Genomic DNA, 12,407 nt, shown 5'->3' with positions numbered 1-12,407 from the left:
ACCTGTAAAAAATCCTCTGACTTTCATGGTGGAATTAGATTTCAATCGAGTTTTACAATCAGATGGGAACTTGAAGATAAAAACTTTCTTAAAATAGACATTATCTGTTTAGATGACAGTTTAAAATATCGGATTATGGCGATCAAAACCAATGAAAACTTCTCACCTTTCTCCAACAGCGTGACTTTCAGAAAGCCTCGAGGGACGGACTTGGCATCCGCTTCTGAATTGATATCCTTCTTCTGTCGGTCAAAGTCAAATGTCCCGACCCCGGGGCCGCTTCGCACGATCAAAAGCCCGACAGGGCGATAGTCTCAGGCATCAAATCCCCGCCCCTTTCCCGCACTCCCCCCTCACGGGATTTACATTGATAGGTGCATTAGGCGGGTTGAATTTAGAGACAGGTTAAGGGCTTTCCCTCCCCAGGGACACAGCAAACTGTCCGTAATAATGTGGTGTCCGCAAACCTGCAGCCAGATCCAGTTATGGACGCCTTTTTCGCGTCCCGAGGGTTTCCGCTTACGAGAACTCCCACTGTATCTTACACATCCTTGCTTATATTTCGACTTACAGTCAAGCCAGGTCAAGCGTACCCCCCCCCCCCCCCCGCAAGATTCCCTCAATGAATTTATTACTCGAAAATTGAATCCGTTGGTAGTTGTAGATTTCAGATTCATCGGTGCATTCTTGCATGTATGATGAGCCGTGAATTCTCACGCAAGGCAGTTACGAAATTTCTACCAGCTCAGTTCCCCTGAATTTGATGAAAATATCTTCTAAAAAATTTAATCCATTCAAAGATTTTCAATCTGACCAAATACAGAGAAGTTCTCGTAAAATATTCACTACTCATTACACATGCAGGAAGGCCGAAAAGAATTTGACGTCAGTCACGGGAACGACTAACGGATTCATTTTTCATATAATAAATTCATTAATAGAATCTTGGGGGGTACGCTTGACCTGCCTTGACTGTAATGGTAAATGAAATGCCGCTAATTGAAAAGAAAACGCCTCAAACGTTTGAACGCGCTAGAAGTCTAGTTGTCTGGAATCCTTTTTAAAAAGGTGTACATCAAGAAGAAGAGTCAACTGTCCTCTAAACAGACGTGTCGCCCCCAGCTGGTTCTTTCCTTTCTACCAGTGGTATAAGATCTTTGTCATCTGGAGTTGCTTCTCCAACAAAATTTGGGAGTGGTTTTCCACGTGTCTCGGGGAGCAGAATGGCGGTGAGACCAGCTGAAAACGACGTAGCACCAAACACGATTGCAGGGACGACTAACGGAGTGCTGTCCTGTAATGGAAAGGTAACAAACGATCGTCACCGAAAAACCGCGGTTATAATCCCTTGCACCATTCCCTATGATTGCAGGCTTATCATCTATTTCGACACTAACAGCTTACTTAGGTCAGTAAAGACCCTCCAGAAATAACCCAAGGGTACTAGCCTAGACATAACCCCTTACAACATTGTATCAGTTTTCCCAGGCCTTATGGCGCAGATTTTATAGTACCTTCAAGAAACTTGTTTCATGGAAAAGCGAGTTTCGGTTTTGAAATATATGCCACTATTTTAACAGGGTAGTTTTGATTTCACTCTCTTACACAACAACGTCGAGACGAGCGAAGGGCTACTCGTCAGTTTTTGAATGGTTGCTAGAGGCCGGTACAAATATTGTCACAGGACGCAAACTAGTTTCTTTCTAGCTCCTAGTGTAGGACAGTTCTTAATGCTTTTCTTTTTTTTTTGCTCACCACTATGTAAGGAGCTGCCATTCCTCCAATTCGGGCGCACAAAGAGGAGAAACCAACTCCAATGGTCCTGTTAATGAAACAAGACAAAACAATAAACCCTCTTCTTCGCCAGAAAAACCTCGTTCCCAGGGGACGAGTAGGATGGAAACCTAAGAACGGGGCTGGTAAACCGGTAGATACATACCGTCCAAAAGAATAGAAGGAAGCCTTTTGTTAAATGTATTGCACTAATTGCTTGTTCCCTGAAACGTTCTAAAGAATTAGGCGAGAGAATTAGACAAAAGACCAAAGCATTTGCCTTTTGGTAATCATCTCATTGACTCTCGAAATCTTTTCTTTTAACCGTAATGTATAAATATTTTTTTTGGAAAAAATTGATGTTGATCATACTTGGGCCTTAAAGACTTAACCCATTCACAATTCAACCGCCAGTTGGATCCTCTTCCCTTGCAACGCTTTTGACGCCGATGAGTTTTAATGGTCATAGACTGCAGACAATTTTGACATTTCACTTATCTTGAGCCGGCGGGTGGGGGAATCTTTCATAGCATGCCCGAATGAGCGCAGACAAGAGAGTATAGAGCTCTATATCCTCTCCTGGCGCGAAACATTCAAACATGGTGGGAAAAACGCAAAAAGCCATGTTAAGTTGACCAGAAATTCTGTCAAAATGATTCCTTCAAATTAAGGTCGCCCGTTACAGTAAGCCCTCGATCTCAACGATCTTAAGGAAAAACAGGGGATTGTAAACAGGCTAGTGTCTTCCACTCCATGTTGTGTTATTACCTTATGACTGTTGGGTACAGTTCCGCGGTGTGTATATAAATCTGGTAATAAGCAGCAGAAATAGTAAACTTTCCAATCAAGGCCAGTGCCATGATGAGAGCTTTATGATCATCTTGCTTTCCTGAGGAAAAAGATAGTGAATTCATTCAGAAGCATTTTTTAATCTCCTGGTTGGTGCAAATTAAGTACTACAAGGGCAATTTTGTTGTCGGTTTTATTCGTTAATTCTAATAGGGTAATAGCGAAATGGCATTTCTCTCTTTGTTATATAAAAACTACGGTACAACCTCACTTTTCATTCTCGCATACATACCGAGGGTTGGTTTGCCCCTTATCGGTGGGCTGGGTGGGGTAAGAAACGTAATGCGACATCATATTTTGGGGCAATGGAAAGAAAATTTGAAAATTGTTTCTACATCTTTCGCTTCTAAATGGCCGTGATACCCTTCGAGCAAGCCCTCCAATCCGATTGGCGAGCAAAATGAGCCGGGGGAGAACGCATAAGCAAGCGGCAAACCCCCGCCCATCGCTCCCGTGTTTCCTTTCACGTGCTTCTCGCGCATGACTTCTTGTAATGTCCCCCAAATGAAGAGCATGCTCGGTGGCTATAGTCTGCTACACAGCCGTTTTTAGTGTCGTCACGCAACGCTCCTCCCCACTTAGTGGAGAGGAGCATTGCGTGACGACACTAAAAACGGCTGTGTAGCAGACTACGGTGGCTATGGCCGTTATGCAGAATTTATATTCGAAGGTACAGGTTCGACTGTGTTTAGATTGTTTCCAAGTATTTAACTGATAATGTCTTTCCCACGGTCAAGATTATAAGCATGGCGAATACGGTCTGACTAGATCAGAGTGACTGCAGTTACTTGAGCATTCTACCTGATAGTTGTATGAAGAAAACACATATCAAAGCCACTCCTCCAATAATATAATAAGCCACCAAAGGAAAACGGCGGTTCACTCTGTCAGAAAAAAATTAAACAGGGCGATATGAGAAAAAAGACAACTAAATTGTAGTGAGGAGGACGAGTAAAACCTTAGTTTTTTGTAAGCGATAGTACAACCCTGTACAAAAGGCGACCACAACACATCTAGAACGCTATGATCTAATCGACGGATCGGATCCCACTTACGTCTTCGTCGTTTACGATCTGGTTAATCGGAATCGTAGAAAGAAGGGGAAAAAAAATAGCAAACCCGTCACATGGTGAGGGTATGAGCATTTTCATGGGTATATTCTTCCGCGTCTGTTTCTATAACAATGCTTATGAAAATCTAATTTTCACTCTCTCGTTTTCACGAGGTCGTAAGCGACGGAGTTACAAGCGGTGTCCTAATGGAAACGTATTGATTCTTGCGCTTATAACTCCACTTAGGACTCCGATTTCTCATTTTCGAGTGCTCTTGCGACTCAGACGCCTGTGAAAACCAGCCTTGACACTGAGCAGCCAGCTACAATGTCAGGAACAGTGTATTGATCATACCCCATATTACCCTTCGGGATTGTCGCGAGCACAGTTTTTCCGACAACCTGTCTCGAAATAGCTGTATATAAACATGCGAAAGCTCACAACAATGTTTGTCACCACTCTTTGTGTTTTATATTTCTGATATGGTCATGTTGACAGATGGACCCTGGCCCGTTCCCAGTCTTCACCTATATTTTTAATCCACGGGAGGCCTTTAAGCGTTAAAAGAGACGCGCGACAGAGATGCGCGCGCAGGTCCTCGCGCTGCACTGCCTTGCTATTCTGCCATACCTTTGTCTACCCCAACGTACAAATCATGGATAATAGAAAGACTGGATAGGAAACTGGCTGACGTGGTCGGTTCCAACACGGTGGAAAAATGTGACGTCGCATTATCGAGAGCCATTAAACCCTACACCCACCCTACAGACTATACTAACAAAAAGCGGGAGCTCCTGCAAAAAGAGAATATCACGGAGAGATTTTTCTTACTTCTCTACGAGATAGGTGGCGAGCAGGTACGCAGGAATTTCCACCAATCCGGATGCAGCAAAGTTCAAGTAAAAATTTCCCGCCAAATTGCCCGAGTTGAAACCGAGCCCGTAATACACCATGCTGGTCACGCACCTGTAAAGAAAAGAGAGATAAAATGAGAGAATATTTCTCGCTCAGCAGCAACTGCCATGGTTCATGTAGTCTGTTTTAGTAGCTATGCGCAATTTGGCGTTTGCGAGCCTCAAAGGACCAACTATTATATTTTGCTTGTACAAGAGCACTTGTTGAGAAAACTTGACAAGAAAAATCCCCAGACGTTTGTACGCTGTGGACCTGCCGGCTAGCCGGTTTCTGGTTAAGATTCTAGTTAAGAGATGCGGTGCGTCTAGACTGATATCGTATAGAAACCCAGCTCTTTACTTTCTTATTACTAGTGTAGACAGGGTCCCTTTTCAACTTACCAAGACCACGCCTCGATAAGAGTGATTCTTATCAAGTATCGATTACTAAACAGGTGCCACAGGTGATAAGTCTTTTTTCTTTCCTCGGGTTTTCCTTCTGTCTGCATCCCTTGTACAGCTCCTTCTGGGTACTCCGTACCATTTGTTTTTGCCATTTTACGCAAGATTGCTTCAGCTTCTTCCACTCTTCCTCTAGCTGAAAGCCAGCGAGGCGACTCAGGAATAAACCTATCGTAAATGAAGCGAAAATAATGTCGTTAAAAGGGCTCCTTCGTACTCTCTTGCCTTAAATAACTAACTTAAGGGTTATGGCCGAAAAACGTACGTTGTCTAGTTTTGTAGATTCGAGCTCTATAATTGCGTTTCCTCTGACTTTGCAATATACTCCAGTGCATTAAATTTTAGAAACGATGATATTATGAACTAAAAAAATAGTCATTTGTGCAGACGGTTAATTTTTAGTTCGTGTTCGTGTACATTTAATGATAGGTCTCCGATTCACATTGACTCTCGTTCTCTCTCTAAGATGACACCCATAAAACGAAGTTGCCGTTTAGACATTCGAAAACTGACGCCGTTTTAGAACGGGGTTTGAGATCCAGGTTTGTTTGGCTCAGGGGGTGGGGTGGGGGAATGGAGAATTTAAACATGAACGAGGGAGTATGAGGGTCTTCCCTTACCAGTAGTAGGCAATGAACGGCAGGTTAAGAAGAGTGATCACTAAGCTGAAGGGTTTCCAGTCTCTGATGAAGAACGCAATCAAGGCTTGCACAGCAATCCCAACACCGTAGGCAACCTGCGATAAACAGTTAGCCCAGCGCCGCCATTTAGGAGTCGCCATCTCGGTCATGAGCAGGAAACCGGCGATAAGGCATCCTGTAAAAGGAAATTCAACACAGAGGTACAAGGCCTTAATGCTTCACTCTGGTGATAATTATGAATAATTACGGAGTTTTCAGCAATGATTTGTTGCTGGGGGGTTTCGTTTGATAGAAATACAGCGTGACCCAGCGCACTAGCTATCCTTAAATGAAGGAAAAATCTAAGTGCTGGCAAGAGAACATAAAAGCCTGGTGCTGAATGAGTTGTTTGCAGGGGCAACATTTTCTTTAATAAGCGTTGGACGTTGTCTTGATTAGTTTTATGATGCTTATTTCCTTTAACTGGCCTACAACTTGTACATTGCATCAAAGGAAAACTGGCTCCTCCTTAATTCCTGACATTCCTGCCACCCGCCTCGAAAATAACAAACAGAAGGGGAATGGGAAAGAGTCTCGCCCTGTATGGGATGTGCACATGTATACATCCTGCACAACCTCTTGGGCCGGAGTCACGCAATCCAGGAGGCGAAGAGCGTTGCGTGACTCCGGCTCGAGCCCGGTAGGAGAGGTTGCGAAGGAGACTAATGTATTCACTAATACATGTAAGTATTTGATCTTACCTCCACTACATATACCAAGAGGAACCCTAAGCACAACATACATGGTGAAGTTCACGGAGAAGCTTTCTATCAAGGATGCAATGAACTGCACAAGCATAGTAATAAGTAAGGTCATTCGGCGCCCATATCTGTCGGATACCCAGCCGAAAAAGTACGCACCGAACAGTTTTCCCGCATAGAATATGGTCTTCGTGAGTGGCACATATTTCTTTGCGTCGTCGCATAAGATATCCCACTGAAAGGAAAATAAAAAACATAACTGATTAAGATTTACCTGCAATTCTACTCATGGTTCTACGTACATTTTCCGGGTTACAATGGTGTAGAAATACTATAACAAGAGAGGAATTTTAGTAGTCCTTGCTTACTTACATTCTTACATTTTCTATATTTTCATGACTGTTACGCAAGCGTTTAGGGGTTAAGTGTTTATTGAGGACTCTCATATCTACAATCTTGGACAAAATAGTTACAAATTTCCTTGCCTGCGAAAACAACCGTTTCCCCTCGCTCCTCGCCGAGGCGCGGCGTAGAGCGAGGAGAAACGGCTGTTTTCGCAGGCTAAAAATTTCCCTTCAAGTATAAAAATACCCTGGTAACATACATAACGTACGATCGACTTTATTGCGAGTAATTTTTTTTCCATTTATTTAAAAGTGACATAGAAACCAGATTTGCATTTATCAAATATCACCTTTCATATTTGTCACGTCCATTCACCAATAGCCTGCGTAACTGGCGGTATTGTCTTGGTGCGCGATTAAAGTTGTGGTGACGGAGCCGTGATCAAAAAAAGGGAGTGGGAACGACGCTTTGAAATACCTATTTCTCGCGGCTTACGCCGCTCGTGAAGGCTTTGCCGCCAAATCTCACTCGACTACTACACAATACCTCCAGCTACGCAGACTAGTTCACCAATATCACGACAACAGATAATCTGAACAAATCAAATAAGGGCACAACTTCTTAAGCAAATATTTGCACGTAATAATTCGCTTGTTTGTTTAAAACATGCAGACAATAGATATGATGTGACGTGAGTTTTACTCTGAGTCAGAAACTTTATGCATTTACAGAGCATTAGGGCGATGTTTTTAAAGTTTGTCTAAGTTACGATCCGTAAAAAGCGCGGGTAAGACAGAGGAACGCACGGAATTCACCCTAGTGGGGATTTTCATAATTTCTACCCAATTCTGTGAAGAGAACGCTACAAATTAAAGCTATTGATGCAGTTGAGCTTCTCTGAATAAGAAAACATTGGAGGAAAGAATACATACCGTACTCCTTCTGGGAGAATAATAACTAATTACGTGATCAGATGGATAATCTACTCAACTTACATTACTGGGTGAAATCACGCGATACATAGCGGTAGCGGGCCTTATCATTTCCTCATTGTAACATTTTTTTAGCTGCCATGCAAAATCGGTTACCCCTCTCGTCTTTTTCTCTTAGTATCCAAATTTTTCAAAGTCATGTTGAAGTAAACAGTCACTTACGTCAGTAACAATGGATTTGTAAGGCGTCTTGTATCCAGCATCTGTGCAAGTTTTGTTTTGCCACGCAGCGCAAAATGATTTCCCTCCTATCTCCGGCTTTTCAATGCAGTAAATCTGGTCTTCTTTTGGTTTTGCAGCAGCGAAAGCTGGGGCGTAAGTGTACCATGCTTGGGGAACGGCGGCGAGGAAGAGGAGGACCCATTGTATTTGTTGAAATCGTGACCATCCTCCAAGTTTTAAAAGCAAGTTATCAAATTCTGTCTTTTTATAAAGCCTGCTAAAGGCATCTGTTTCTTCCCCGGACGTTGCCATTCTTAACTTTACAACTTATTTCACCTTAGAAAAAACCTTATTTGAGAAAGATGACAAAGTTCAATTCAGTGATTACAATATTTGTTTTCTTCGTCTGGCTTCAAGTCAAAAATGCTTCTAGACAACGCTTTATCTAAAGTAGTTACTTAGGCTATTGAAAGCCGTAACATAACTGACAACCAAACGCATGGAGACAGTCATGAGAACCAATCAAAACTCGAACCCTTGATATCTTTAGCCGGCGTTTAAACGCGTTCAATCAATTCAAGTCACGAATCACTCATGATATTGACCTGATAATGGCCCCAAGCCTTGGACTCAGGGAAAGTGGCGCGAGATTTTTTGACCAATCACATATCAAAGACATGCCAAGGCAATAATTCAGAAAATTTATCACACTACATTGCTTATTTGCCCTTCGACACTAGACACATTGAAGCCATGTTACACTATTTTTGTACAGCATACATTTTAGACTCTCACAGATACCTCTTGCTTTGTCACGTACGAAGAAGACCTATCGCGTCGCTCCCTTGGATCGCTCACAACGCTCACTTCGCGCGCCCACCCCGAGTTTTACACCGCGTATACCTGACAAAAGACGGTCGATCAGGTGTAAGGATACTTATTAGAATGGTTTTCTTAGCTTTTCTAGCTCCTAATGAAGGTTAGTTTTGTCTAACTGAAATATTGGGCAAATAAAACCCATCCATAGCTGTCCGATCAGCCCTGCATTCGTCTTATAGTGGTTTTCATTGTGATCTGACGCATCAGAATAGATACAGACTATCAAAAGAGCCAATCGGGTCTCAAAGAAAACACATATGACGCGCTGCATGCGTAAACGCAAGTCACGATCTCTTTGTTTTTGATTCGACTGCGGCGTGACAGTGACACAGAGGATTTCAATGTTTCGCCAACCGGATTCCGGAAGCCGAGGAAATGCGAATTCGAAATCCGGGTAAATTTTGCTCGTGGAATCCGGAATTCTGGCCTTTGGAAACCGGAATATATTTATTTTATTTTAATTATTATTTTGCCATTTAAGTTAGATATATGCATAAAATTAAAAGAAAAGATGAGGCAAGGGAGCCCAAGGAAGGCAAGAAGGCTTATGAAGAGGACCACCTTTTAAAATATATCACCTTATAAATAAATAAAATACTGGCATAGGCAAGACAATTTAACTAGGCACATACAATTTCTTTACAACTTCAAAAATAGTCATTGAATAGGATAAAAATAAATACGGCTGAACGCGTCAGTGCAAAAACAAAAAAGAAAAAGTAAGAAAAATAATGTAAAAATATACGAGCAAAAAAAGGGAAAGAAACGAAAAACTACACACAAGTATTAAGAGAAGTAAGACCCTGGTTGTAAGACCCCTGGTTGTAAGAACCCCTGGTTGTAAGACCCCTAGTTGTAAGACCCCTGGTTGTAAGAATCCCTGGTTGTAAGACGCCTGGTTGTAAAAACCCCTGGTTGTAAGACCCCTAGTTGCAAGAACCCCTGGTTGTAAGACCCCTAGTTGTAACACCCCTGGTTGCAGGAACCCCTGGTTGTAAGACCCCTAGTTGTAAGACCCCTGGTTGTAAAAACCCCTGGTTGTAAGACCCCTGGTTGTAAAAACCCCTGGTTGTAAGACCCCTAGTTGCAAGAACCCCTGGTTGTAAGACCCCTAGTTGTAACACCCCTGGTTGTAGGAACCCCTGGTTGTAAGACCCCTAGTTGTAAGAACCCCTGGTTGTAAAAAACCCCTGGTTGTAAGACCCCTACTTGCAAAACCACTAGTTGTAAGACCCGTGGTTATAAGAACCCCTGGTTGTAACAACCCTTGGTTGTAAGAACCCCTGGTTGTAAGGCCCCTAGTTGTAAGACCCCTGGTTGTAAGAGCCCCTGTTTGTAAGACCCCTGGTTGTAAGCACCCCTGGTTGTAAGACCCCTAGTTGCAAAACCACTAGTTGTAAGACCCCTGGTTATAAGAACCCCTGGTTGTAACAACCCTTGGCTGTAAGAACCCCTGGTTGTAAGACCTCTTGTTGTAAGAACCCCTGGTTGTAAGACCCCTGGTTGTGAGAACCTCTGGTTGTAAGACCCGTAGTTGTAAGACCCCTGGTTGTAAGAACCCCTGGTTGTAAGACCCCTGGTTGTAAGAACCCCTGGTTGTAATACCCCTGGTTGTAAAAACCCCTGGTTGTAAGACCCCTAGTTGTAAGAACCCCTGGTTGTAAGACCCCTAGTTGTAAGACCCCTGGTTGTAAGAACCCCTGGTTGTAAGAACCCCTGGTTGTAAGACCCCTGGTTGTAAGAACCCCTTGTTGTAAGACCCCTGGTTGTAAGAACCCCTGGCTGTAAGACCCCTAGTTGTAAGAACCCCTGGTTGCAAGAACCCCTAGTTGTAAGACCTCTGTTTGTAAGAACCCCCAGTTGTAAGACCCCTAGTTGCAAGAACCCGTGGTTGTAAGAACGCGTGGTTGAAAGAACCCCTAGTTGTAAGATCCTTGGTTGTAATAACCCCTTGTACGGTATGGTATGGTATGGTATGGTAACTTTATTTATACAAGGTATTTCCTTTAGGTGGATTTACATTCAAGTATAAAAAAATTAATTACCCAACTAAATGAGAATCTAACATAAAAACTAAAATGATAAAGATGAAAAGAAAAAAACTTGCTTTGCATGGAGGCCGTGTGTAAAAATAACACATCGCTAATGAAATTATTTCACAATCGATATTAAGGTCCCTTAATTTTCCCGTAAATACATTTGGGGATGTCAATTTTGGAACTCTGTTATTGACAATGCATTATTGTTGCTTTACTAACTACGCGCTGATGGACAAGTTTCAACCACTTTAAATTTTGAAACAATTCACTAGTACTGCAGTCATAATTAGAGAAAGTTGGAACGCGAGCGGCGAACAGTTTCCCCATACTACCTTACAGTAATCAAAATGTGGCTGTACCAGTGAATTGTATACGTTAAGGAGAATCCAAAAGGGAGGAAATACCTAATAGCTTAATCGCACTTATGATGCCAGAAGCAATCTTCTTAGAGATTTAATTAATATGACACTCCCAAGAAAGATTGTCTTAGTCGTGTTTAGTGTAAATTTGTTCGATGCAAGCCATATACGAATTCTATCTAAATCTATGTTAACAGAACGCTCTATTTCTTCAACGTCATTGCTCGCATAGGTGATACTAGTGTCGTCAGCATACATTCAGGGATGTTAGAGACAATTCGGAATGTCATTTATATATAGTAAAAACCAAAGTAAATAAGTAAAGAACTGTCATTTAATAAAGTGCAATAAACAGCAACTAAAGAAAAGTATCGTGTTTCGAGAGAAAAGATAGTACACCGTATATGAAATATATTGATAAACAATCTGAATTTCTCTTATTTCCTACAATTTACTTTGGGAAAACCAGAGTTGATCATTTTCTAAACAACGTTCCCACGGGTTCTTTCTATAGACTGATAGTTATTATTAGTTTCCAACATGTAAATAGGCCGAAGTGTACGTTCCCATAGCGTCTTGTCCTCTTTCGTATATCCTCGGGGCCAGTTCGGGACGAATCGGTTTACGTCGGAAAATCGTCAGTCAGTTCTTACCCATGGTGCTCCGCTGCGAGCGCTTCGCGCGCGCGAGGGCTCCGCTATCATTCAAAGTTAGTTTAAATATCATAGGTGATTCTGGTGGATTTTGTAAATCGCAGGAAAGTTGCAAAAAAACTATCACTTGAAAATATTGTCAATGTCCTTTTTTTCTTGTTGTGCAAACAGCGGCATAAAGACTCGTTTTCACTATGGACGGAGTCGGAGTCGGAGTCGTAATCAGAAGCGTAGAGCTTATGATCTAGTGAAAACAGCATTCCGATTCCGCTTATGATCTAGTGAAAACCGGAGTTGGAGGCAGAAGAGGAAGAACTAAACCAATCACAAAGCGTGGGAACCTGCATTATGATTGGCTTATCCTTCCGCTTCTGCTTCCGACTCCGAGAATCTGGTTTTCACTAAATCATAAGCGGAACTTAAGCGACGGAGTCCTAAGCGGAGTCGGAAGAAATGGAAACGTTCTGATTCTTCTGACTCCGATTCCGTCGCACTTATGACTCCGATTTTTGATTTTCACTCGGTCATAAGCGCTTTTTACGACTCCGCCTACGACTCCGACTCCGAC

General features: G+C 42.4%; 1 protein-coding gene across 1 annotated transcript; it reads right to left on the bottom strand.

Moving 5' to 3' along the window:
* Positions 1–627: 627 nt before the first annotated feature.
* LOC140943058 (organic cation/carnitine transporter 2-like) lies at positions 628–8,386 on the bottom strand. The gene is made up of 9 exons (XM_073392103.1): positions 7,910–8,386; positions 6,411–6,645; positions 5,650–5,845; positions 4,970–5,197; positions 4,506–4,640; positions 3,424–3,506; positions 2,542–2,662; positions 1,756–1,822; positions 628–1,294 (listed from the first exon to the last, which is right to left on the bottom strand). Exons 1-9 carry the CDS (start codon positions 8,219–8,221, stop codon positions 1,100–1,102), a joined length of 1,572 nt encoding a protein of 523 aa, XP_073248204.1. The 5' UTR covers positions 8,222–8,386; the 3' UTR covers positions 628–1,099.
* Positions 8,387–12,407: the final 4,021 nt, after the last annotated feature.

This window comes from Porites lutea, chromosome 1 (genome assembly GCF_958299795.1).
Source record: "Porites lutea chromosome 1, jaPorLute2.1, whole genome shotgun sequence".
In the NCBI taxonomy this organism is placed as follows: Eukaryota; Metazoa; Cnidaria; class Anthozoa; order Scleractinia; family Poritidae; genus Porites; species Porites lutea.
This window is presented reverse-complemented; position numbering and strand designations above follow the sequence as displayed.